Source organism: Podarcis melisellensis, assembly GCF_964234715.1.
Source record: "Podarcis melisellensis genome assembly, chromosome: 8".
Lineage (NCBI taxonomy): Eukaryota > Metazoa > Chordata > Lepidosauria > Squamata > Lacertidae > Podarcis > Podarcis melisellensis.
In genome coordinates this window covers 2,277,310-2,305,164 of record NC_138540.1, presented here as the reverse complement: position 1 = coordinate 2,305,164, position 27,855 = coordinate 2,277,310, and the positions used below count along the sequence as shown (strand labels likewise).

Below are 27,855 nucleotides of genomic sequence, written 5' to 3'. Positions count from 1 at the left end.
AATTGGATTGGTCAAGGCGGGAGGTTCAAACTAGCATGGCCTGCCCTGATTGGTTCGCGGTGGCCGCGGCAGGCCAGGCTCCCTCCTCGCGCTCAGGCGGGTTATTGTCTGTCGACTTTCTGAGGCGGCTCTAGCTCGGAATCGGGACCGGTCCTCACAGGGCAGCGACGGAACCATGGTAAGCGGGGAGGAGGAATAAGGACGCGGGGCAGGGTGAAGCGAACCTCGCGGAGAAATAGCTCCGGACCCCCAGGCAGGAAGACCGCGCCGGCGCCAAGGGAAGGGTGTCGGGGGCGGGGAAGGACCCGCGCAAGTTGCGCTCCCGGCTCCTCCTGCGGCGTCCTGGAGCTGGGCTGCTTCGCGTGTCACGGGGCAGGGACGCGTGAGCTGGAACCCCGTTGGCAAGGGCTGGCGGGGAAGCGAGGGGTGACGCTGCCGCCTGCCTTTCTTTTACGAGGCGCCTTGGAAGCCCCGCCTCCGCCGGGGCCTCTTCCCGCTTCGGAGTTTTCTGGGGGGGTGTGAACGCGCGTGATGCGAGTCTCAGGCGGATACTCTTGGTGGCGCGCAGCAACTTCCAGAGTCGGGGATGTGCGCGCTTGGTGGCAGCCCGGGGTCTGCCTTGTGTCACGTGTGAATCCTGGCTCTGGGAGGAATCTTGTGGAGCATGTGCCATCTTCACAAACGGGGCGGCTTCTCCCGTCCCAGACGCGCCCGAGAGGACAGGCCGAAGGGCCTCGTCGCTTCTCCAGGCATTTGAGGTGCTAGGGGGCAGCTGCCAAGCGGTGCCAGCAGGCCGGCTCGTCACCACCTCCTCGCCTCTCTAAGGCGCATCTGGGAAGAGATTTCCTAGCAACGTAATGCTGTGTAAACGTCAGGCGCTCCGGATTTATTTCCTGACGCGGGCTTCAGCTTGAGTCTGACGGGTCCCGCCAGAAGCGGCCCTCGATGTGACAGCCTGGCGCACTGGAGCCCCTGCCTGCCGCTTCGGGAAGTGGCCTTTCTGCTCCTCCCCCCTCGCCAAGTCAACGGGGTTGTAGGCGAATGACGTCTGAAGATGTGCTGCCTTCCAATGCAGCGTGAGCCTATGCGTGTTTACTTAAAAGCAAATCCTACTGGTTGCAGGGGACTTAACGCCCATCTTAACCATGTTTAGGGCTGTTTAAGTGGCGCTAAGTCCAGTTGCTCTCAGTGGGACTTAATTTTTTATAAACGCACATAGGATTGGGCTGCCAATGGGCAGGCTAAAGAATAATTTTAAGTTTCACTGCTGATGTGGTTGCAATGCTACTTTAAGGTTTTAGTTTTGCAAGCAGGAATTTTTAAAAGTATTTTACTTAATGGTGAGATACCTTCTAGTGAGCAGGTTAATAGGCAAGGAGTTATCACTTCTTGCTTTGGCTGCAAGTGACTTGATCTGTTCTCTTTGTATTCAAAGTTAATGTAAATTGTTAAAGGATACAAGATAATTTATATATTCTTATAGTTGAATGCCCAATAGAAAAACATTTTAATCACGGTTATTTGCATAAGAAACCTAAGGTAGAGATTGTCCCAGTAAGATGGCACTGAAGTTTGCCTGTCTGGTTTAAAAGCTATGCATGTAGAGCTTAAACGTTTTTCTGGCAGATCTGGCAATTATTATTCATTCTGCTCAGTTCTTCTATATCACTTGGAAGTAACTTAGTATATTTCAATCTTACTTTACAAGTCTGCAGTAATCAAGTTTGATATAGCATTCTAAATTCCAAAGAAATTGCTTGCAGAAATGCGCAGCTTTTGTTAACTTACTGTCTGCATGCAGTTAGCATTGTGTCCTTAGAGGAATCTCAGGTAAGATTCTAACTGTTGACTGTTTTTGTCCCATAATATAAATATAATCTTAAGCATAGCTCATAGGGAGCATTGAACTTGGGGCAGTTTGGACTAAACAGGCTTAGTACTGATAGTCTGATCTAAGATCTTATCTTTCTACTTCATCATAAGCTTACCATAGAATACAGGGCTCATCTTTTTTGGTCAGCTGATGTGACTGGGTAAATGGTTAATTCAACTGCTGAACATAATGTGACAGGACTGATAATTTGCAAAATTATCAATTTTGGTTTTATAACCCATTGAGCCTGACTTTTATTACATAATTGGCTTTCATTTTTCTTTAAAAAGCTATAAACTAATAGTAAAGTCTGTCTTTCAGCAAACTGTAAGATATATTTAAAACATTTTGTACTCTGCCTTTGACTAAACAAGTTTAATACAGCTTAAAAATAAATTAAACAGTCCAATACAGACAATATAAAAATAGTATATAAAAATTGAGAAGTGAAACGAACACCAGGGGTTTAAAAACTAGCAACTTAATAAGGTTTAATCTGGTGATAATTTAGTTCCAGGTAAGCCTGTTACGATATCCCTTAACTTACACATCCCCTAACGCATAGCTTTGCTTGTACAAGATGCCTTTTGACTCAACAGAAAATTCAAATTTAGTTTGAGAAGTCTTGGGAAATATGGATATAAAATATACAGCTTATTTTAAAAAATAAAAAATGTATGGAGACAAGGGAGCAGCAAGACATTAACTGCAGTTAAAATGCCCAAACAGTAGGCAAGGTTCTCAATATGTGCAGGTGTTTACATGCAACACCTACCCATATCTGAGGGTTGCACACAAGCGATCGGCAGGAATGAGGAGCCTGCGTCTGTCGGCTCCCACCAGCCTCAGTCAATATGACCAATGATCAGGGAGATGGGAATTGGAGTCCAACAACATCTGGAGGGCAACAAGTTCCTAATCCCCTGGGTTATGCAATATGTGAGCATCTCAATGCTGTGTCAACAGCTTTTGAATAGCTATTTGTCTCAGGTTGTGAATATGCCCCATTGAAACAAGTGGTTATTTTGGTGTAGGGTTGTTCTACCTGACACGGAGGTAATCTGAAATGATTATTGAATTACCGTATTTTTCGCACGATTGGACGCACCGGACCATAGGACGCGCCTAGTTTTTTGGGGGGGAAATAAAGGAAAAAAAATTTCCCTTTATTTCCCCCCCAAAAGCAGGTCAGGGAAACCGAACCAGGTCGAGGAACAGCGGGATAGTGGCGCTGCGCCTCCCTGCTGTCCCCCGAGCTTGTGGGGCTGGCTGATGTCTGCCTAGCGCGCGGGGCGCTCTGCTTCAGGGCGCCCCACCCGCCGGGCGGCAGGCTGCTATCCACAGCTTGGGGAGCCTTGCGGGGAACTGCTGCAGGGCTCCCCACGCTGCGGATGTATGCCTGGCGTGAGGGGCGCTCTGCTTTAGGGCGCCCCACCCGCCAGGCGGCAGGCTGCTATCCGCAGCTTGGGGAGCCTTGCGGGGAACTCCTGCAAGGCTCTCCACGCAGCGGATGTGTTCCCGAAGCGCCAGGCGCTCTGCTTTCAGGGCGCCCGACGCTCCGGGAAGCAGGCTGCTATCCGCAGTGTGGGGAGCCCTGTGAGGAACTGCTGCAGGGCTCTGCACGCTGCAGATGTCTGCCCGGCGCGAGGGGCGCTCTGCTTCAGGGCGCCCCTCGCGCCGGGCGGCAGGCTGCTATCCGCAGCGTGGGGAGCCTTGCGGGGAACTCCTGCAAGGCTCTCCACGCAGCGGATGTGTTCCTGAAGTGCCGGGCGCTCTACTTTCAGGGCGCCCGACGCTCCGGGAAGCAGGCTGCTATCCGCAGCTTGGGGAGCCTTGCGGGGAACTGCTGCAGGGCTCCCCAAGCTGCGGATGTATGCCTGGCGTGAGGGGCGCTCTGCTTCAGGGCGCCCCACCCGCCGGGCGGCAGGCTGCTATCCGCAGCGTGGGGAGCCTTGCGGGGAGCTCCTGCAAGGGTCCCCACGCTGCGGGTGTGTTCCCGAAGCGCCGGGAGCTCTGCTTTCAGGGCGCCCGACGCTCCGGGAAGCAGGCTGCTACCCGCAGCCTAGACACGGCTAGCGGAGCGCTAATCCCGAAGCTTGGGGCGTGCGGAGCTCAGCGCGCCCCAAGCTTCTGGGCGCCGGCAAGGTCTCCGCTAGCCGTCGCGGGGCTCTCCCAGGGCTAGCGGAGACCTTGCCGGCACCCAGAAGCTTGGGGCGCGCTGAGCTCCGCACGCCCCAAGCTTCGGGATTAGCGCAGTGGTCCGCTAGCCCTGGGAGAGCCGCGCGACGTCGCGGGGCTCTCCCAGGGCTAGCGAAGACCTTACTTACTTACTTATATTTATTTACGGCTATTAGCCCATAAAATATGTACAAACATAAAAGCACAGAAGCATAAAAACCAATACATCGAACGACATAAGGGGAACACCACGCTGCAAGAGTGGGACATTGAGCAGTGACAAATAACAGCTTGGGGCCTGGAAAGATCCGAAGGACGGTTCACAGAGAAAGGAGAACTGGAGACGAGATCCGTCATGCACTCTCATCATAACTGTCCGATTAGTTTTTGTTGTTGTTGTTTTTTGGTGGTTTTTGTGTGTGAGATAACCGCATTCAGGAATCTCGCCACCTGCAGAGTTACAGAAGGATCTGTATCCTGCAAGAGCAGTGCGGCATGTGACTCAACAGGCCTGCCAACCAAGCGCAGTAAAGCAGGACCCAGGAATTTAGTCCTGGCTATGCTATGTAAGGGACAGTTGAACATTATGTGTGGAAGAGATTCAACTGTTTTCCCGTCACACTCGCAAAGCGGAGACACCAAACCCTTGGAAAATCTGTGGTTCAGCAGGTTCGATGGAAAAACATTGAACCTTGCACGAATAAATGCAAGTCGGTGTGGTACTGATGAAAGAGATGACATGTATGATGGAAGGCCAAGTGGTGGGGTTATTCCGTGATACCTGGGAGAGCAGACACCCCCACCCCTGGAGAGGTTGTGTTGATTGTCAATGTCTGCTAATCTTTGCTCGATGAGGCTTTTGGCTGAGCGTAGCGAAGACCTTGCTGGCACCCAGAAGCTTGGGGCGCGCTTAGCTCCGCACGCCCCAAGCTTCTGGATTAGCGCAGTGGTCCGCTAGCCCTGGGAGAGCCGGGCGACGTCGCGGGGCTCTCCCAGGGCTAGCGGAGACCTTGCCGGCACCCAGAAGCTTGGGGCGCGCTGAGCTCCGCACGCCCCAAGCTTCTGGATTAGCGCAGTGGTCCGCTAGCCCTGGGAGAGCCGGGCGACGTCGCGGGGCTCTCCCAGGGCTAGCGGAGACCTTGCCGGCACCCAGAAGCTTGGGGCGCGCTGAGCTCCGCACGCCCCAAGCTTCGGGATTAATGCAGCGCTCCGCTAGCGGTGGGAGAGCTGGGTCTCCCACTCCTAGCGGATAGCTTCCTGAAGCCTGGAGAGCGAGAGGGGTCGGTGCGCACCGACCCCTCTCGCTCTCCAGGCTTCAGCGAAAGCCTGCATTCGCTCCATAGGACGCACACACATTTTCCCTTGCTTTTTAGGAGGGAAAAAGTGCGTCCTATGGTGCGAAAAATACGGTAAATTATCTTAAATCACATGTACATAAGTTTCAGTAGCACTTAAGTGAACACAGTCTAGTTACAGCCATGTAGTTAAAAGGTACCGTATTTACACAAATCTAATGTGCGATCGAATCTAATGCTCACTTCAATTTTCAAAACCTTGAAATGAAAAAAGTATTTGCTGGTGAATGTAAATGTGCCATCAAATCTTATGCACACCCTAGATTTTGGAACATAATTTAGTAAAAAAGCGTGCATAAATAAGATAAAATATCTCTGGTATTATCATTTGGCATCTGTACAACTTTTCCTTCTTCAATAAAGTAGATAAAAATAATTTCCTTTGCTAAAAATATATGTGTGTGTTCAGTTAGATTATCTAACTTGATTGGAGTCTCTTAATTGGCTTATCAGTCCATAACTTGAGTGCTAGGGTCCCAAAACCAAGTCCACATCCATCATTGCTCCTGCTGTGGTACCAGCACAGATGTGCTGCCAAAGGTGGAGAAAATATATGGTTCTCATCCATTTCTTCCTTACAGAGCTTGTGATAGCCCTTTAAAGCCTGTTGGTGGTCAGTGACACCCTTCATTAGCTAATATTGGGGGGAAACCCTGTTTACAGTGCAGCAGCTAAAGCATATTTGTAGGATCAGGTTGACTGTTATACATAGTGGTTTTGAAGTACATCACTGGCAGTGTATTTGACATAGATTCTGATTCATTGTATGTAAAGCTTCACTTGCTCCTGTCATAGCTTTTCTCCTTTAATTACTATCTGGATAAATGGGTCTGCCATGAACATTATTAAGTTAACTCTTGTGTAGGCCATATGTTCTCTTGTTGGCACTAGAGTTTTACATTATAAAATGCCCAGATTATTAACATTCTTTAAAATAAAGGGTCAAAACCAAGTAGTCTAAATTATTCACTTTCCTTACCTTATTTAATTCAATGTATAAGTTGCCAAATATTTTCTAGGTGACTGAAATTCATGAATGCAACTCTACACTCCTCTTGGCACTTGTTAGGTCCTCAGAAACGTAATAAAAACCTGGATATTTTACAGTGTAATCCTATGTACAGTGGTACTTCGGGTTACATACGCTTCAGGTTACAGACTAACCCAAAAGTATTACCTCGGGTTGAGAACTTTGCTTCAGGATGAGAACAAAAATCATGCTCCGGCGGCAGCGGGAGGCCCCATTAGCTAAAGTGGTGCTTCAGGTTAAGAACAGTTTCAGGTTAAGAACGGACCTCCCGAACGAATTAAGTACTTAACCCGAGGTACCACTGTATTTTTATTCAGAAGTAAGTCTTTAAGTGTTCAGTAGACCTTTTTCCTGGGCAAGTGCTTAGGAATGTAGCTATTGGTTCAGCTATTGGGAGACCGCTGCCTCAGGAGAGTGAGGAAATTCTTAGGGATACCCTGGCCAGCACTTCTTTAATCTCTTACCTTCAGGCAGGAGATACAGAAGTATAGTCAGCCGCACCAACAGGTTAAATAACAGTGCACACAGGTGGTGTAGGGACAATAAAGGTTTTTTTTTATTATTATTATTATTATTACTATTATTAGCTTGTGAAAAGAGAGTTTCTAGCTTTCAGGATTCCCAGAAGCTCTTTGTGCAAACTTTGAGTATTTGAGTATTATAGCACACAACTAAAGTCAGCTTGTTTGTGAGCAATATTTTTAATCCTGAAAAGTGTGTATAATCTAAAACATTTAGTTTCAAGATTTGAAACATCCTAGAAAATATGTGAAAAAATACACAAATCAGTGTAGTTTGCATTAAAAAAATTATGATGTCCCAGAGAGACATCTAATTGAGCATGTTTATTTCACTTGCATTTGGTAAACAAAGCAAAAAACTTTGAAACTGCCAGACTTACCTAATAGTATTTGTAGTTGGCAACTACATTTTGTTACTATTCTAATGAATTTATACAACAGAACACTTTCTAGAAAATTTCCATCCCACACCACTGAGATGTATTAAAATGAAAAACTCCATATTGGCCTGTTCACACCTGTGTTTGCAAACCACTTAACAGCTTTACATGTTCCTTCTTATGCATGAGATGATTTGAATGTTCTTCTCTGTGAACTAGGCTTCATGTAGATACAGCCAATAGCTGTCATTCTTCTAATTACCGTATTTTTTGTACTATAACACTCACTTTTTTCCTCCTAGAAAGTAAGGGGAAATGTCTGTGCGTGTTATGGAGCGAATGCCTATGGATGGGTGGCGGGGGGGGGGGAATCTGTTGCAATCGTGAGCAGAGGATCCATGGTTCCCCTTCCTTCCCTCCTCATTGGCTCGCTTTGAAACAGCAAAGCGGGAGAAGAGGCACTGAGTGGGGAGGAGAGAGGGACAGGGAGCCTGCTTGCTTTAAAGGAGCAAAGTGGGAGGGGAGAGGAGCTGCTTACACGAGTGTAAGCGGCTCCTGTCCGGTTGGTTCCTTTAAAGCAAGCAGGCTCTCTGTCCCTCTCTCCTCCCCACTCAGCTTGCTAAATAGCATTAATAGCAGCATCCTTCTCCACACACCCCATGCGTGCTCCTTGTCCCTTGAGTGCTTTTCCTTCCCTCCCCACTTAAAACGTGGTTACAAACCACGGATCCACATGGATCCTCAGGATTTTTGCACTGGGTCACTCCAAATTCACCATCAGATCACATAGCATGTCCATGGCTACATCTTGCACCAAAAAAATCACGCACCCACTGTTGCCTGGGGTCGCGGTGGTGCAAAAACGTGGTTACAAAGCTTGGATCCACATGGATCCTCAGGATTTTTGCACTGGGCTACTCCAAACTCACTGTCAGATCACATGTCTGTGGCCACAGCATGAACCACAAAAATCATACATCCACTGTTTCGTTTAGAATATTTTTTCCCTTGTTTTCCTCCTCTAAAAACTATGTGCGTGTTATGGTCTGGTGCGTGTTATAGAGCGAAAAATACGGTACATGGGACTACCTTAATAATGCTGGCCACTGCAAGTTGTATCCATGCATTCTCTGTTCACATGAACATGTCTTCATATGATCTTGCATGTAGAAAATAGCTGCTGGTTCATTTTTATTAATATTAGGCATGTATGACATTTTAAATTTGTAAATCACCTCTTACCATTTGGTAAAGGATGGTATAAAAATCCCCCCAAATAAATTAAATAAACTAGGATTGTGGCCCTAATTAGATTTAGTTTAAAATGTATGGTATTTAAAAGTATGCATAGAATTCTGGCCCAATAGCTTGTATACTCTACATATTGGCATATTTAAAAGCAATTTAGAGTCTTTGGGTTCTTTTAAATTTCCTTCATGCACTTGTTTTAACAGATAATGACCTGAAGAACAAAATTGCATTCTAAATATTCCATCAAGACTGCATGTTTTGAATTTATAGGAGACCTATAATTACATTTTTTACCTCGACAACTATGTATTATCAACAGTGGTGATAAGATAGGATTTTAAAAGCTCTTCTCTTTTCAGCTGACTTGTTCAGTAGATCTAGTTCATGTTTTTATTTCTTATTTAGGCTGGAGGCAAGGCTGGCAAGGACAGTGGAAAGGCTAAGGCAAAGGCAGTGTCTCGCTCACAAAGAGCTGGACTTCAGGTAAGTTCATTTATTGTAATAACTATTGCAAATGCCTGAAGATCTACCAAAGCTAATAAAAGGTTTTTCTATGGAAAAGGGGGCCAGTATATTCCGGCAGCCTCCCAGGTCTTTGCTGCAAAAATATTAACACAACTGACATATGGCTCTCAGATCTGCAGCTTCTTAAACCTTGCTCCCTTAGAATCATTCCAAACTAAGTTCTATCGCTGCCTGCTAGGGATCCCTTCTTATGTGTCTAAAATAGCTGTCTGCCTGGAGGTCCGGCAAATCCCTGTTAGCACTCGGATATGGATTCTGAAGATCCATTATTGGTTAAAACTTATATTTTTCCCTGTTGGGCTGGCACCCTTAACCCTACTGGATTTCTACCAATCCAAATGGAAAGCTACACTGCATGAAGAGCTAAGAGGCTTTGGGTTTTCCCCACAGGCCCTGATAGCTGTAGGTTATGAGAAAGCTAGAGCAATAATCCGCCAACGAATTTGGGATGTGGAACTGCAGTGCCACATGAGCAAGATGAATAAACACCCAGTAATAAAAGATAATGGGAGAGGATTTCCCACAGCACATTATTTGTCAAAATTACAAATACCTAAATATAGACGGTCATTTACCCTCACTAGATTCAACGTGCTGCCATCTGCCTTATTGCAGGACAGATTTGAGGGTAAACCATAGGCTGAACGAGTCTGCCCCTGCAGCTTGATGGAGGTAGAAACTGTCTCTCACGCCTTGTTACGCTGCCATTTTTATGGGGATATACGCTTGGTATTTATTACCCCTGCTATGCAAAAATCTCCAAATGAATCTGAACTTCAATGTCTAAAGTCCCTGATAGAGTACAAGGATCCTGAGCTCATGTTAAGGGTAGCCAAATTCTGTGCGATTGCCATAAAACCTAGGGAACAAGCTGTGCTATCATAATGATTAAGGCCTTAAATGATAATTTTACGTTATGTTAGTGACTAAGTTTTAATTTATATATATATTTAACTGTAATTTCCCTGTTATACCTAATTGCAAATTCAAATGTATCCCTATCGTGTTTTATGACTTCCTTGATATTGTATGTGGGCTGGAACTGGTCTGTGACCGAAATAATAAATTTGTCATTCGAAATAACTATGATGTATACTGTACTAGCGATCTTGAACTAGTCCAGACCCAAGACCCACCTTAGACTCCCAACCAGGAACATGGGACCCACTTTCACATTTTTGTGTTTTAATATTATAAACTGCCCTGTGATCCTTGGATGAAAGGTGGTATTATTATTATTATTATTATTATTATTATTATTATTATTATTAGTTTCATTCTTGATACTTAATAGTGCTAGCGTCTCACCACATACCATGCACCAATCTGCTTCATTTCTCTTTCTGCTTATGCCTTCTTCCACATTTTCTTCTCAGAATGTTTTATACTTTCCTTTTCTCACCTTCTGTATCATTTCACCTCCTATTTCTTCCCTCTCCATCTCATTTCACCTTACCTTGCTTTCTTCCACCTTGTATCATCTTTAATTCAGTTCTGCATGATTCTTGCTCCCTCCTAATATCAACTTGCCTGAAATAAAAATGGACAGGATTTCTGGGAAAGCTTTACCATACTTAGAACCTGTTATCTGTTGCCCCTTGGTTGTATAATGAAGTTTGAGGAACCTCCCTAGATTCTCCCACACTGAAGAAACATACAGTTTTAGTTGTAAAGGAAAACAAAAAAGGGTTCCCGAGAGTTAGTAAAAGTTTTGTCATTTTATAAGTCTTTTTAAAATTCAACTAAATAAAACTAATTTTCATTCCAAATCAACCCTGAAATATTAAAGTTGTAGTCCTGTGCATGCTATTTGAGGGTAAGTTCCATTAAAATAAGTGGGCCTTACTTCTCAGTAGACATGCATATGATTTGTACATTACTTTAATTAAAATTAACTTGGTTCCTCCTTCCCTGGGGAGCTGAGTCTCCCTTCCCGTTACTGCATTTTTTTCTGTCATCTTCCACGATTGCCTTTCTTTCCCTCTCTCACAACCACCTGTTGGTCTGCTCTCCTTGTGCACATTTCCCTGAAGTCAGATATCAGGGTCGTAAGGCAGTTCCATCTCATATAAGAGGAGGAAACACAAATCAAACCATCTGCACATTAAGCATTTTCTGGCAGGAGTTACGTGATGCCCCCTTACAGTCCATTGACTTTTAGCCTGGAACTTGACACTAGTTCTCTCGGGTCTAGTTTCTGACCTATTCAGATTGTTAGGGCATGCTGTCTAAGCTTTAGCCTAAAAGAGTGTTTCTGGTATTTTTAACACCAGGTAGATGTGTCGTAGAATTGAACATGCTTTGAGTAGCTAAAGAGATATGTGTTTTCCCCTAATCCTTACTGCAAAGTGCTCTGACTACAACCTTTAGCTATATTCAGTGTAAACTATCTTTCCTAAATCAAATGAGCTCTTTACTTCCCCTTTGCCGAGATCCAAAAACTGATAAGGATAGGTCTGGTACATCTTGGATATCTAGAGCATCCTGAAGTTTTGTATTGACCACACCTGGGTTTTGGTGTGGTGTTTTGCAATACTGTATTATTCAGAGAGAAATCTTTTGACAAGCTCAGTTTTGGCAAATGGTTTCATAGAATGCATTTAAGTATAAGAGTAACAAATACAAGATAATTACCTTAGTAGCCTTCCAGGTAATATTCCTGCCATGGACATCTGTAGAGTAGAAACCTGGTGACAACCTGCACATCATTAGACACCTGAGTTTTGGCAGACGCAGCCTTAAATAATAGCTAGAGATACAATAATAGCATGAGAATCTCTCATCAGAGCTGCTGTTTCAGTTAAAAATGTCTTTCTGCTTCTGACTAATATGTGGAAATCTTATTCACATACCTATAAATCTTGTTAGGAGCAAGACCTAACCCACCAATATCTCATTTGGAGGTCATGGGAACCAATTAAGTCTAGCTTTGTAAAATGCTAAGTGAGCTCTTGGGAGCTGTCATCTTTTTGTCATGTTTTGCCTGTTTGTTTAAATCATGTTTTCCCTTCTCCAGCTTGTTTGCGATTTTGACTCTTTTTATAATCCTAAGTTTTTTACTTGTTTGAGGTTTTCCATGTGCTTCCTATGGCTTTGGCAAATAAGCACCCTTCCCTGTGAGGAAGTTACCACTTTTTCCTGCCACTTGATCCAGAAGAGGCAACTCTTCTGTCTTGTCTCTTTCTTCTGCCCCCAACTTCCCACTCCTGGCAAAAATCTGATTTTTGTTGAGTCGTGTGTTTATTTAAGGAGAACTTAAGCTTCTTGTATTAAAGAAAATAATAGTGTGTCTGATTGGTCAGCTGCAGGGACTTCGTTGTCCTTAGCCTTTGCCAGTTATTTGAATGCTTGCCCAATGAACATTTTTAGAATTTTATTAAATTAAGAATATAATACCATATACACTGTGGAAGCTGTTACACTGCCTTAAGAATAAGACACACAGCATACTTTCTAGTGCTGAAAATTTGTTTTTACATTTATGAATGAGCTCATGGAGCTCATTACTGGTTTGCAAGCATTGTCAAGAAGCCTGGTGCCAGGCAGTTTGGCCTGTGAAACCCAGCTTGAACTGCAACGCAGACCACATCACTCCCTCCCATTTCCAGTTTAAGATAATGCAGTGCAAGAACTGTGTGTGACTTGGCATTTGATGACCAGTCTGTTAAAAAACAAAACTGCAACTCAAATCCTGACTAGTTCTATTAGATGAGGTGCCTCTATTAAATGCACCCTCTCTCTCTCTCTCTGGAAATAGTTCACTGAACCAGATGTCAGAATTAATTACCTTTGGAAGAGCAGTGTTGGCTTTGACCATGTATCCTGAACAGGTCCTTCTGCTTTCAGTTCCCAGTGGGTCGTATCCATAGACACTTGAAGACTCGCACCACAAGCCATGGACGAGTTGGTGCTACTGCTGCTGTGTACAGTGCTGCAATTCTCGAATACCTCACTGCTGAGGTAGGTTCTGAAAATTGATCTTGTTAGACTACATGATCTGAATGTAATCAAAGGCCCAGATAATAGATTGGTTGGTGGAGCCTGGCAGGAACCTCCAGAGTAGTATAACCTTGCTGCTCCTGCTCTCTTTAAAAACCTGTGTTTTAGCTGCCCAGATCAAATAATTCTGCAAGAGCTTTAATGGCTAACATACTCGATTGATTATGTTTTCTCTCTGGCTTAGTTTTTTGCATGGTTGAGTTTGGGGTGAGTATGTGTTTCTGCTAAATCCAGAAAAAAAGAATTGCTTTCATGGCCTACACTTTTAATTTATTTGTTTACTTCCCATCTAACATATTCCTGAGATGGGGTGGGGGTAATATGACACACATTAGAACACTGTGAGGAATAGGTTTGGGGGGGGGGTGAGAGAGACAGAGAATAAAATGAACTTGTGTGTTTTAGGTAAAGGCAGAATCTGACCAAGAGGTTATTTGCAGTTATTACACTTGATACATTTGTATCCTGAATATGAAAGCAAAACATTTTATGGGAAAAGCTCACTACGTATGGGGGAAAACATACAGCAAGGGGTGGGGAAACTCTTTTCAGCTCAAGAGCAACCTTCTGTGCCAGTGGTGGGTGGGGGCCAGACAAAAGTACGTTGTGCAAATAATGTAAATTTTACATGCTGAGACACCCTTCTTCATTTAGACAAAAAAGAAGCATCAGAATTCAAGGACATATTCCAGTCAGGCAAAAGCACTTGAGGTATGACACCAGGCCTATGAGGGGTGTGGCCCAGGAAGAATTGCAAGGGCCAGATCTCCATCTGGAGCTGATGTCCTCCACCCCAGCTTAAACTGACTTATTTGTTTAGAATACTGGCCCTACTTTATAGCCCCTAAAGGCTCTTGAAGCGGGTACTGAATTATGTGGAGACATAAGCATAGAATTGTAGGGATAGAAGGGACCATGAGGGTCATCTAGTCCAACCCCTTGCAGTGAATGAATCTTTTGCCCAATGTGGCTCAAGATTATTCAGGCTGCACTGCTGCCTTTATCCTGGACCTTCCCTGATCAAGAAGAGAAATAGTTCCCACCAAAGTCATCTGAGGCAAGGGAGTAGGGCTGAGCCTGCTGGGTCATCTTCAAGGAATAGTAGTAGATGGTTATTTTTTAAAAAGAAAAAGAAAATTTAGTTTTAGGTACCTGAGCTTTTGCCTCGAATCTACTAAATGTATGAAAAAAGTAGTCTGTTGCAGTTTGTAACTTAGTTTTGAGTATTTTCAGTATTTCACTGTTCAGTATTTTCCTAGGAGGCTGGCATACAAAGCACTGTTTCTTCCAACAGGTTTTGGAATTGGCAGGTAATGCCTCCAAGGATCTCAAGGTAAAACGTATCACTCCTCGTCATTTGCAGCTTGCTATTCGTGGTGATGAGGAATTGGATTCCCTTATTAAAGCTACCATTGCTGGTGGAGGTATGTAGTATTAGAGCTTCTGGAAAGCTTGGATATGAAAAGTACCTTATTTTTCGTCCTATAGGGCGCACCAGCCCATAGGACGCACCTAGTTTTTTAGGGGGGAATTTTTTTAAAAAAATATTCCCCACCACCACCAGCCGCAGGGCTGGGGCGGGGGAAGCCCGAGCTTCCCCCAACCCCAGCCCCCAGAACAGAACAGGCTGCCGCCCGCGAGCCCGCGGGACCTCCCGCCGGGCGCGCAAGGCTTGCGGACATCTGCCCGAAGCACGTGGCGTGCTCCGCAGCGCGCCCCATGCTTCAGGCTGCAGGTTGCTGCCCGCAAGCCTTCGGAGCCTGTCGTCACTCCCGCGGGCTCCCAAGGCTTGCGAATAGCTTCCTGAAGCCTGGAGAGCGAGAGGGGTCGGTGCACACCGACGCCTCTCGCTCTCCAGGCTTCAGCGAAAGCCTGCATTCGCCCCATAGGACGCACACACATTTCCCCTTCATTTTCATCTTTGGAGACAGGGTGGCTCCCTTTAACTACTCTGCAGGATGTTATAGATAAGCAGTTTGCCAAGTGATAAGTAGAATCGTGATATTCTTCTTACTTGGATTTCTGATTATGCCAGGGTGTTTGGAAAACTGCTTATTTTGCTTGGCAGAATGTTACACAGTTGATTTACGTTGTAGTTGCATGTACTGCCATAGCAAGTTCTTACCACTGTATGAACCAAATGGGTACTTATCAGTATAGTTTTTAGTTCACTGGCTTAGTAGTAACTTTGATAGTGATGGGTTCTTGTATTTCACCCTGACTACTGTACTAGGTGAATCTGGTATAGATTAGGTCTCCTGTAAACTGTGTTTTGCACCATCTGTTTTTTTGGTGAGCATTCTAAGTACTCCTCCCCAATCATTTATAACTCTTTAATTGAGGCTCCAAACCAGGCCAGGGAATACAGTTCTGCTTCTCAGTATGTCCCAGTAAATCTTCACATCCATCTTGGTAACATGAAGGAACCTAACCTGAAGAACACAATCCAGATTATTCCCCCCTTCTCCCCATCCCTCACCCCAGAGTATAGTAACTCTGTATGGCACCATTTAATTGTTTTTGTAACAAGAAAATTAGGCCTTGAGTCAACATTTGATCCAATACAGCTACATAGCTGCATCCCAGTTCTCCTCTTAGTGTGTTCAAGTGGATTTTTATTGAAGGGTTTGGTAAGCATAGTTCTAACAGAGTTAGCAAAATATGTTATTTGAGAATGTATTGATATGAGTGCTGAACTATTGTGTATTCTTCAGCTCTAATCCATTATTCTCTTTACAGGTGTAATTCCTCACATCCACAAGTCTCTGATTGGAAAGAAGGGGCAGCAGAAAACTGCATAGAGAGGAGTTTTAAACAGCCCTCTTCCTCCCTGTCATTGTACTGTAACTGGGACAGAAGAAATATGGGGATATGTGGAATTTTTTAAAAAAATAGTTAAATGGAAGAGCATAGACAATTGACTGTAGACTTAAAACATTTGTATGTTCTTTAGATTCAAAGTTTGACACAAAAGTACCTTGTTACGTGGCAGCAATTTGTGTGTTGATTGGCTAGGTTTCTCCCATGTGTTTTATACAAAAATGGAACTGATAAAACCATTTTTTACAAAACTTGTTCTTGTGTATCATTCTGGGGTAAAAGGGTTATTGCAGCAAAACATCAGTGCCCTAATATCCTATTAGAGATTTTAAAATAAAATAAAAACTTTCCAAATTATAGATTTTAATGGTGGCTGTGTTCATGGTTAACTTCTGTGTTCTCTAGCTGATTGATTGCTGTTGATCTAATACAGCTACCACAATTATCTAAGTCCGGCATTTAATTTAAACTTAGTAGAATATACAGAGTTTAATGCAACGGAGGCTGCTAAAGCTCTCCCCCCAGCCCCAGGATAGAAGTACTGTCTGAACTTGTGAACGGTGTGAGGATATAATGGGAAAGGTGGGGATGTGTATAGTAGGAAGAAGCCAAAATGCATCTTTTCTGCCCTCAGCTGGTGTACTGCCCATGGGTTAGTTGCCTTGCGCTGAATTATGCTGTGTCCTTGAGCTAGCACAATCACTTGCTTCAGTGTCAATGCCTTGTTGTGCTATAATGTACAAAATTTTCTGTAACACGGTGCTAAACCAGCAGCGCTGCCATGCTTTTATTAGCAACCTTGTCAGTGTGTGATTTTGAGCCCTTTGTGTAGTAGTTCTTGGGCTGGCTGTGCATAAGAGTAAGGTTGGAGAACTAATAAACTACTGTAATGTTTTTAGCTCTTGTTAGGACTGCTTCATACAGTGCAATTTCAGGCAATATGGTGACAAATAATAATAACTGGAAGGTCTCCAATCCTATTCTCGTGTATTTGCTTGAGTGCCTTCCAGGTTCTTGGCATGTCTGAATCAGTTCTCAATCTGTATCCTGGGATTATTGTTTCAGATTGGGACAAACATTCACACTCACTATATATATGTTGTAACCTTTAAGCTAGGGCATTGTAGGAAATGAATGGGGCTCAATTATTCTCGGTTATATAGGACTCTGATTGTTTATCTATTCCTGTTAGTGATGTGCATGACTTTCATGAATTTCCTGTTCTTTTTTTAAACAATTGTCAAATTGCTGGATAAGGCAAATAATGGTTTAGGTGGATGATATATAGGGCAAGGCTATCAATGGTTACTAGGCACCATGGCTGTGCTCTGTCTCCATAGCCAGAGATAGTCAAGCTTCTAAATCCCGGTTGCTGGAAACTGCGGGGGGGGGGGGGAGTGTTCTTGTGCTTGAAGATACCCTACAGACGTCTGGTTGGCCACTGAGAACAGGATGCTGGACTAGAGGGGCTATTGGCCTGATGCAGCAGGTTCTTACATTCTTCTGCAGTTGTTCATATGAATATTAGATTGGGAGTTTTGGTCATTAGTAATATGGATGGATGTTGGACAAACAAAGCCTAGTTTATTTTAGCATGCATGTGCCAACAAAAGAAGCCAGTGAATTGGACCTGGTTTGATTTCAGTTGCCCCTTTGCTAGAAGCTGTGCCATAATACCGTAAGCACAATGGTAGAGGAAAGAAAATGAAGCAGTGCAGCACACTTGGTACTGAAGGCTGTAACTGAAAGTTCCAATCCCTGCAATACTGAACCTTTTGATGATGGGAGACAAGAAAAACATTTCAGTTTTATCAGTCCATTTGGGCCGGTTAGTTACATACAAGTGACATCCTAGGTACTCTTGGCCTACCCTAATCATCACTGTATATTTGACACTTCTCTATATTCCCTCATTGAGCATGTTCATTCTCTCTTGACAGATTACCATATTTTTTGCTCTATAAGACTCACTTTTTCCCTCCTAAAAAGTAAGGGGAAATGTGTGTGCGTCTTATGGAGTGAATGCAGGCTGCACAGCTATCCCAGAAGCCAGAACAGCAAGAGGGATTGCTGCTTTCACTGCACAGCAATCCCTCTGGCTGTTCTGGCTTCTGAGATTCAGAATATTTTTTTTCTTGTTTTCCCCCTCCAAAAACTAGGTGCGTCTTGTGGTCTGGTGCATCTTATAGAGCGAAAAATACGGTATATCTTGTCAGTGAATGCATTTCTATTAGAAAAGACTTTTTCTAAGCAGATAGAGGAGGAAGGAAGACTCATGTATGTGAATCAATGAGAGGAGAATGGATTGAAATGAAAATTGCCCTTTATTTGTTGATGGCCTGACTATAAGGACTTGATATATTTATAATAGATTCAAGATATCCAAATGGGTATATCAGACTTATCTGTCCTGTATTCAGTTAACACAAGTCAGATCTTACAGAGTACAGTACTGTATTTCAGGAACTCTTGTCTTTGGAACAGCTGCCCTATGTTGAACAGAAAAGGAATTACTTGGCTTTCAGGTATTGGGCATTAAGTGGATGGAACAAAAGTTCCTGCAGCTGGTTGTGTTGTGTGGGAATATTGGAGAGACAGTTAACGCTGAGAACAGATGGCTTTTCACCCTTGGCTTTCCATGCAGCACACAATTGCTGGGAATAGATGCCAAACAAGATGTGGATTATATTTTGGACTGCAATTTCCACTAGCCTCAGCAAGCATGGCCAGTGGTGAGGGATGATAGGAGTTGTAGTTCAGAGCATCTGGAGGGCACCAGCTTGGGGAAGGCTGGCCTAGAATATAGCATTTCCTGGGCACACAGCTGCAGAGGATATAGCTCCACTTGCTATGAATTTTTTTTGTCAAAGCGCTCTTTCCATTCTCCAGTGTGAAAGCTACTTCTGTTGTGTTGTTTTCCTCTAAATGTGTGTACCACTGAGCAAAGCCCTTATTGATAGAGCTCTTTTCCCAGCCCAGTCAAAAGAAGAGAGTACAGAACTCTACCACAAAAAAACTTTTTCTAAACATCTGGAGGCCATTCTCCGATTTTTCTCTGTCCCAACAGAGCACCCCCGTAAGCCCCAAAGCAGAACTTAGCACCAGTTGAACGCTCGACCCACCATGGCAAAGAAGTTCTCGTTGTGCTCACTGAAGTAGGTGCAGAGTTGCTCAAGCAGTACTTCATCAACGGTGGGATGAGGTCGTCCTTTGGATTGGTCTAGGCAGTGCTGATACCCCTTTGCTTGTAGGCAGTAGAAGCCCTTGGTCTGGTTGAAGTAAAAGTTGTCTGGGCCAAGGTAAGGCTCCAATCCCAAGAAGTGCTCTACGTGGCGCATCTCTGAGAGCGGCTCCCGGATCAGGGTGCCTCCATCCACCACGTGAATCTGTGACCGGGGAAAGAACTCCAGCCACCGAGCCAGGTGTAAGGCATACAGGCTGCGCTGCATGGCTTTGTACCGGGTGTTGAGTTCCTGGCCCTGCCTCAAGAGAATCTGCTCCAGAGCTTGGTAGGGCTTGTGCCGTGCCTTGCGGTTGTGAAGGATTTGTGTATAATCAGACACCAACCTTTCCACAGGGTCCCGTACGATCAGAAGGAGCTTCATTGAGTTGTCCATAGCATGGATCCTTTCCGGGGCTTTGAGAGAAGAAAAATAGCCTGGTGTCTTTTCCACGGTGATTTGAGTGGGGTGTGAAATAGGCATCTGCTGACTGTACCAACCAAGTCCTTTGCGGTAATTCTCCTCCACATTGAAGAAATGCACCTCGGAATGGGCAGCTGCCACCTGGGGATGCAGACTCAGCATCTCCAGCAGGGCCCGTGTGCCTCCTTTCCGCACTCCAATAATTATGCTTTGGGGCAGTCGTTGCTTCCAATCTTCACTTGAGATCTGGGTGTTGTTTCTTTTCCATGGGGCTTTCCAGCCCCAGGGGATCTTTGTTTCCTCCTCCGTGTTGATTCCACACATCTTCAGAAGCAGGAGCAGTAAGCAGGCTCTAGCCATCTCTAAGTCCGCTGAGTGAACGTGTGCTGAGGAAAATTGTGTGTTGTTTTTCCTAGCTGAGCTATTCCATCTCCAGGCTTATTAACTGGGATTTCACTGCATGCAGGCAATTGTGCTCTTACCTAGGCATCTTCTGTCTTCACAATGGCCTCTGCTTTTGTTCTAGTTTTGGATTCCGCTGCCAGGAGCTTCCTGCAATGTGGATCTCCAAAATCACTTCAACAAAAGGTGATTCACTTACCAACAGCCTAGCTCAGGGAAGTTGCTGCCACCTGAGAAAATGAGAATATTATTGTGGGTAGCTCAAAAGGTGCTGAGCAAAGCAAAACATAGCAGGCCTTGTTTGGAAACTTTCATAATTTAAGCATGCACGCACACACACACACACACACACACACACACACACACATGAATGAATAAAATCCAGGTACCCATTAGCCACTTCTTCCTAAAATAGGTTTGTATCTGGTCCCTGGTAGGTACCATCTTTTTCTAATGGAAGAGGAGGGACACAGTTTGGCAGGGGGGACACAATATGGAAGGTTACAAATTGAGGAAGTAGCCAGCTGCAGTTTATTTAAATGCATTTAACCTACAAATAAGCCTGCTCCACCAGATTAAGGTTCCAGTGTTGCTTCCAGTGCCCAACTACTGGGGCTTGAAGGCAACATGGTCTTCTGTTTCTATTCAGCATTTGGCTGCCTCTGAAGATGGGGTCCTAATTAGCTGTTGTGGCTCATAGCTGTTGATAGTGGCTTCTTGGTTAGGAATTTGCCTAATCCCCTAAGAGCCATCTAAGCTAGTGACTATTCTACATCTTATGTCTACAAATTATGTGTTCAGTAAAATAAAATGCCATGCTGGTAGCAAGCATGAACTACCAGAAAGGTGAGGAGAATATCCTGTGCCCAGGTTTTTATTTATTTTTTCTTCCATTGAGATAGAGCCCAGATTTTACGATTTACAGCTGGCCCCCCAGAATCATTGGCACACTGCAGCTGTCATATGCACAAAAGTCACAATCCAGAGAATCATGCATGTGAAAATTGGCACTGTGGGCAGAATTTGGTACACATTTCTTAGTAAGCATAATGGAGGGTGTTGCAAAACCAATGCGTGCATCTCCTGGGACAGCTGTATTTGTATGCTTATTTGTATCTTTATACAACCGGTACAGTAAGTCACACCAAATCACCCAAGTCTTGCACTTTTCATACCCCGTCATATGTTTGGATTGCAGCTGTGGTGCATTTATGGCACAGACTTGCTATGCTGGAATTGCCCACAGTTTTCTCTGTCTTGGGCACCCCTCAATCAGATGAGTATACAGAACACAGAGATGTGCACTTTTTGGGGTCTGGATGCAGAACACACACAACAGTGCTGGCTAACTCTGGGGGAGAGTAAACTGCTGCTATGGCACACGTAATTGAGTATATGCCAGAGAGCGGGATGCCTGAGAATTTCAATATTTTGAATGGAAAGAAAAGCAGATCTTTGCTATGGCCAGGCCTAGAAACTAGAGTCACCATCCAAGCCAAAGTTTTAGCACCATTCAGGGTCATGCTGTTTGGAAGTCTGAGCTAAAAAAACGTTCAGTCAGAAGTGAGAAATGGTTCGGGGTGGGGTGGGGGGTTCCCCTGGTGGGGTTTCTGCTTAAAATCTCCCCGCCCAGCAAAAATAAAAAAATTAAAAATCACCATAGGATGAGGAAGTCTATAGGTGCCTATGACTTTTCCTTAAGCGGCTGGGGTGGGAGGGTGTGCATGTTCATTCCCACATGAACTTTCCACCTTTTAGACAATTGTGCTCTGGTTTCATTAGTTAGTTAGTTAGTTAGTTAGTTAGTTAGTTAGTTAGTTGGCTGGGGAAATCCACCCAGATGGGTGGTGTATAAATATTAGTTTAGTTAGACAATTAATGCATGCATGTATGCTTCATATGACCAGTGGATCTTCACATGTACGGTTGATCTTTGCCCATCCTCTTGATTTATATAGAGGAGTCATGCCTATAACTCAAAAGGTACTTATCTTGAGTTGGTTTAAATGCAAACAGATTTTCAGATGCTGAATTCTGGGAGAGGGAGCTGTGTTGCCTGGAATTGTAGCTAGCAGGCACCCCTTGCTGGTTTCTAGGCAAAGGGGAATCTGTGCTGATCTCTAGTTTTGAACCTTTGCTCGGACTGAAGCTTATTGGGTGGCTGTCAGTCATATTCAGCCTTGTCTACCTCACAAGAGTGCTGGGAACATGGAGGAAGGGAAGGTCTTCTATTACACTATGACTACAAACACACACACGTCCTAGGCAGGCATGTACTGAGCTGATCGTGGAGATAATGGACCTGCCTTCTCCCCACCTCATAAGAATGTTTCAGCTCTCCTTCCTCCTAAATGAGGCTCAGGAGGCTGGAGCTCAGGATTCTTGGTGTGTGCATCTGTCTAAATTCCTCTCCAGGGCCTGACGTGGCGTCACTTGGTGCCATACTGCTGCTCTAAACAGTTTGATGAACTCTGCTGGAAGACTCCAGGGGCAACTCCAGTTCCCTGCACATGTTTAACTGAGCTCTGGCAAATTTCGTACTGCGGCTGCCAAGTGGCTGCTTCCTGGGGCTCTTGCAAGTGAAGGCAAGATTACTGCCTGCTGCTAATCAACGGGTGCAAATGGCTGTGCTCATACAGTTCAGTGCATGTCAACAGGTATTTTGCAGGAGACCAGATCTGAATCCTACTCTGCTGCACTCAGCCCACACCCCAGCTTTCCTGCCTGACATGGTTGCCTCACCTTGCTTAAGAGGAGGACTGTGGGTTTCTGCAATTTCCCTGCATTTCGATGGGGCTTGCCCAGAAGAACCTCTCCATGGATTGTGTCATCCCCACAAAGGCAAGTCTCTCACTCTGCCATCCCTTAAAAGAATCAAGCAGCCTGTAGTGGTAGACCATATACTTGGCATGCAAAATGCCCCAGATACGATCCTGTCTTCAGATCACAGGATATCCAAGAGTAGCATAGAGGGAGGAGGTCTTTGAGGTCTGCCACCAGTCAGGCAATTTTACTGTGTTGGAGAAACCAACAGGTCAACTTGCAGGAAACCTGCAGCAGGCATGAGGAACCTTTGGCCCTCCAATGTGTTGCGGAACTCCAGTTCCCATCATCCCGGGCTGTTGGCCACACTTGGTGGGGCTGTTGGGAGTCGAAGTCCCTCAACATTTGGAGGGCGACAGGTTCCCCAGACACCATTGGCCCAACTCACCCAGTGTTACTTGCGTTGACTGGTTGTCAAGATAAGGCTGGCAATGGGCTTGGGACATTCTGCATGTGACGATGTGCTCAGCCATTGAGAGATGGCTTTCTCCACGCAGCAGGGATAGCGAAAATGTGGCCCTCTATATATTGTTGGTGTACAACTCCCCCATCTTCCCTAACCATTGGCCATGACTGACAGCAGCTGGAATCCAGCCCTACCTGGAGGTCAGCAGGTTCCTACTCTCTGCCCTATAGGAACATATGAAGTTGCCTTATGCTGTTAGACCATTGACACAGCTAGCTCAGTGCTGTCTTCGCTACACCAGCTGGAAGTGACTCCCTTGGGCTTCAGACATGGAGTCTTTCCAAGCCCTCCCTGGAGATGCTGAGGACCTAAAGCACATGCTCTACCACCAAGCTACAGCTTTTGCCTGTATATTCATGTGGGCCCTTGTGGCTGCCAGCTATGCGCTCTCACTACAGGGGCACACAAGCCAGTCCTGTTGGATGTCATGACCTGTTGTTGCTGCTGCTGCTACCTGCCCCTGCAGGTGGGCAACAAGGTGGAGTGACTGATGGCAATGGACACTGTTTGGAAGTTGTTTTCCTGGCACCTTGCTTTTCTGTAATGAGAAAGATCCCTCCAGTGGGGAATGATTTCCACTTCCTAAGACTTGCTAATGATAGAGTATGACATGTTTGGGGTCCCTGGGGCAGGCAGCTGGCGTACCTGGGGTTGCCAGGGCAACCAGAGCTGCAAAAAGGTGTAAGGGGACACCGGGAGAGGAAGGCAGGAGAGAAAAGGAGGGGAGTGTTTCTGAGGGAGATCTTTGCAGAAGAAGGAAAAGGGATTTGAAGGATGGCTGATGGACAGGGAGGGCAGCGCTTCCTAAACACCAGAAGGCCGGTGTGACATAACAGGCCACCAGGAAGAGGCAAGCCAGGTGTAAAGGAGGACAGGTGAGCATGCAGCATTTCTGCAGGTCTCAGCTCAGTGGCAGAGCATCTGCTCTGCACGCTGAGATCCCAGGTTCAATCCCCAGCATCTCCGGTAGGGCTGGGAGAGACCCTTGCCTGAAACCCTGGAGAGTCCCTGCCAGTCAGTGTAGACAATACTGAGCCACATGGTCTGGCTTGGGCATAAGGCAGATTCCCATGTTCCAGCTGTTTTCCCCCTTGAACCTGCCATCATCTCTGGACTCATCTCCCGATTTGATGGGATCTTGGGCAAAGGAGCTTCGGATCCCACCCCCCCAACTCTGTCTGCAAGACATCTTTGGGCATATCTGGCAGCAGTGCTCTGAGCAACAGGAGAGGCAGGCTGAATTTTAATTTCCCACCATACAATGTCAGACCACGGCAGGACATTGCTCCAATGGCAGGCTGTGCTTTCCCCCCATAAGGGGTCTCAGGAGCCCTGCTGAGCCTGGCCCTGAGGACTCCCTGGAAACCAACTCTTCTCAGCAAACTTTAATGGTTTTGCACCTGGACACCCTAGAGTAAGAAACCTGCAATATTGCTCCACATGTTGCTGGACCTCAACGTCTGTCATGCTGGCTGGGACGCTGAAGTAGTAGCCAACTTTGGCAGGCTCGCCCATGAGCAGCACAAAGGATATAGAGGACGGTTCTTTGCTGTGAAAGCAAGAGATCCCAGTGCACCCGGAGGGAGCAGCAGCTCTTGCCTAGACCCCGACCAACACAAAAAGCAGCTCCACCTGCAAGGACCAGCCATCCTCTGTGCCCTTCAGCCCACTTCTGGGGATATATAAGCTCCAGGACATCAGAAAGACTGAAGAGGAAGGAGAAAGCGGAATTTGCAATGTTTGAGGGGGAGGTGGGATAGCTCTGTCAGTGGATCATGAGACTCTTAATCTCAGGGCCATGGGTTCAAGCCCCACATTGGGCAGAAAGATTCTTGCATTGTAGGGGGTTGGACTGGATCCCGTCCAACTCTACAATTCTGTGATTCTATGGGGAAGATGCGGTGTTAAATGTTTATACCGACTGTACCTCTACTGGCAGTGATGGGTGAGCCCAAGGTTGCTGATTCTATGTGCAGCATCAGAATACAGCAGAGGCATCAGTTCCTAAAAATAGAGACAGGAGGAAAAGGTTAAAATAAAAAGGTTCAGTCAATCCATGCAATTTTGCAATTCAGATTTTTTAAGAAATGCACTTTTTGAGAATCTAATTAGCATGTGGATTTGTTATTAGGAGTTGGCTAATTTGGCTGCCAGTCCACTCCCAAATGAGCTCTTGCTACAGCTTTATCATCAGTACCTGATAGATGGCTTTCATTTAGTTTCCAGAATGCACATAAGCATGAGCAACCAGGGAGGGGAATTGCTTTACAATTATTTTTTGTTTTTGTAGTAAGGGTGGGGAGTGCTGCTTAATGTTTTTCTATATTATCTCTTACAAAAATTCAGTAAAGTTTAAGTTACAGAAACACAGACATAATGCTGGGCAAAAATTCAAAGCACTGCCAAAATACTAACTGTGCCAGAAAGGATGCATTAGTTTTAGATGTTGTCAAAAAGAGAATTTGAAAGTTAAATTAAAGCTTCCTGTGATTGTGGCGCATGTCAGGTAGCACCAGTCATTTAGGGGTTGCCATTCCCCCCCCCTTCTCTTTGCTCCATTGCCTTTAAGAGCAGCTTTATCTGTACAAGTTTGCAGGTGATCATATTTATCCCCATGGTGATAAAAGCATTACCAGCTTATTTCAGCAGATCAAGCTAAATAATAAATAAGGGGGCAGAGGTCTGAGGTCTGTTGCGAAGGGGCAAGGTGCGTGCACATTTTGTAAACAAAGGAAAAGATCAGTGCAAAGCGAGGGGGATGACAATAAGCCAAGAGACCAAGAGGAGCAAGGGAATGGAGGATGCAATTTCACATTTGTGGAGGCGAAAGAGAGGAACACAAGAAGTTGTCTTATACTGAGTCAGACCCTTGGTTCATCCCGCTGAGTGCTGGCTGCTCTGGCTGGCCTTGGCTCACCAGGATTTCAGGCAGAAGTCTCTCCCAGCCCCACCTGAAGATGCCGTTGGGCATTGAACCTGAGGCCATGCAAGAGAAGGAAGTTGTTTGGAAGTGAAGAGAAGTTGGCATGGAATATGAGAAGTGCTAGGCTGCGTTTTTGCAGGAGTATCACGCCCTCTCTGCAATGCCAAACACAGAGGAACACAGAAGACAACAAGTGTTCCTCTCCCAGGTGTTGTTTTGCCCTCAGAAGTATAATAATTGAATTTCCGTCCAAAAGACCAAGCAGGTGCTCTGACACCACTGTACTTAGAACCCCAAGTCTACAACCCAAAATGCTATGGCCCACATCAGCATCTAAGACTTGTCTAGGAGAGGGGACAGAGCATAGGCAGCAGTGCCAGATAATTACAAAATAAATCAACTCCAAACCCACACCAAAGCAAGATCTTTATTAGGACCAACTAAAATCCCTTGAAATAATGAGCACACTTTTGCATTCTCCCACTCTGTTAATCAAGGATATTAAAGCTGGGGTAGTGTACAGGGTACCCCAAGTTTGCAATTCACAACAATTTTGAACTACAATGCAAGAAGAAAGGTTTTGCAGACATAACTGGATTTTGCCTCTCCGGGAGGATTAGCCCCCTTTGCAAGATGCATCCAGGTCAGTAGGACCAAAAATGATGGCAATGCCCTCTCGCATTTTCAATAATATTAAAACTAGTATTTATTCATTTTTTTCTCCTAATTGAAACACACACAGACCCCTTGGGAGGGAAAAAATAAACAGCAAAATTATGTTTTTTATACAGTATTAGCAAAACTGGAGATCAGTGTGCATTAGCTAAAACTCAAGAGACGCCAGTTTGGCAGCATTGCCCACCAGGTCTTCCCCTGCACAGGCTGGTCTATCGCCTCCATCTCCCCATAATCAAATTCTTACCTGTCCAGTTCCAAGCCAAGGGCTCCAGAGGAAGCCGCTGTCTCCACCAGCCTCTGCGCTCAGGCTGCCTCTGCCTCCCTCTAGCTCCTCTGCCCAGGGACAGCCCCTTTGTACTGTGTCTCTTGCCCGCCCACAAGCACATGGTGCTCTCTCTGAGCAGAAATCCTGTCCTGCCCTCTTTCCTTGGAGAGGGAGAGAAAGAGAGAGCATTGCAGTCTTCAGGGGACCGTGTTAGAGAAAATAACAAGCAATGCAATGGTCTGTGCAGCTGAGGAGAGGTTGATGTTCTGCTTGCGGCAGAAAGATGAAAGATGGAGGGAGCGAGGGAGCTGGATAGGCCAACCGTGAGCCTGTCGAAATCCCTGGCACAGTCTGGTGCCTGTGGGGCCAGCTAGGCCCCTCCAGGGGAATTGGGGAGGGGGGGTTAAGCCCCATGCCACCCTTAAGTGTACAGCTATGCTGAGGGAGTTTGGCCCCTGAAGAGCTTCAAAACAAGGAACTAAACGGAAGCACCTCAGAAACTGACCTGCATCTCAGAACATTTTTTAAATTGTATTGTGTCACCTCTACAGAGCCTTGACTCCTCATACATGAACCACTAGAGGATCAACCTGGCCCCACCGTTTGGCCAGAGAAGCAGCAGCTGCAAGGAGCTTCCTTACCTCCATCCCTGCCAGGACAAAAAGGGGCTTCAGTTGGCACTTGCTCTGGGACTGTGGGGCAGAAGCAAAGCACACTCAGTC

General features: G+C 45.5%; 2 protein-coding genes across 3 annotated transcripts; one reads left to right on the top strand and one right to left on the bottom strand.

Moving 5' to 3' along the window:
- The first annotated feature begins 23 nt into the window (after positions 1-23).
- LOC309375571 (histone H2A.V) lies at positions 24-16,183 on the top strand. Its single transcript, XM_081921407.1, has 5 exons — positions 24-178; positions 8,994-9,071; positions 12,960-13,073; positions 14,407-14,536; positions 15,852-16,183. Exons 1-5 carry the CDS (start codon positions 176-178, stop codon positions 15,911-15,913), a joined length of 387 nt encoding a protein of 128 aa, XP_081777533.1. The 5' UTR covers positions 24-175; the 3' UTR covers positions 15,914-16,183.
- On the bottom strand, positions 9,090-27,855 carry LOC309375554 (heparan sulfate glucosamine 3-O-sulfotransferase 1-like). 2 transcript variants are annotated; one of them, XM_081921375.1, is made up of 4 exons: positions 27,113-27,855; positions 25,195-25,271; positions 19,055-20,208; positions 9,090-10,643 (listed from the first exon to the last, which is right to left on the bottom strand). In XM_081921375.1, exons 3-4 carry the CDS (start codon positions 19,934-19,936, stop codon positions 10,635-10,637), a joined length of 891 nt encoding a protein of 296 aa, XP_081777501.1. In that variant the 5' UTR covers positions 19,937-20,208; positions 25,195-25,271; positions 27,113-27,855; the 3' UTR covers positions 9,090-10,634. The 2 variants fall into 2 exon arrangements, with proteins under 2 accessions (XP_081777501.1, XP_081777500.1); XM_081921374.1 differs by lacking the exon at positions 9,090-10,643 and having other exon boundaries at positions 18,149-20,208; positions 27,113-27,852.

Bases quoted from the DNA above. Each gene is read 5' to 3' on its own strand.
- LOC309375571 (XM_081921407.1), top strand. The intron at 13,074-14,406 runs GTAGGTTCTGAA...TTCTTCCAACAG, and splicing joins TCGAATACCTCACTGCTGAG to GTTTTGGAATTGGCAGGTAA. The intron at 14,537-15,851 runs GTATGTAGTATT...TTCTCTTTACAG, and splicing joins AGCTACCATTGCTGGTGGAG to GTGTAATTCCTCACATCCAC.
- LOC309375554 (XM_081921374.1), bottom strand. From the start codon at position 19,936: ATGGCTAGAGCCTGCTTACTGCTCCTGCTTCTGAAGATGTGTGGAATC.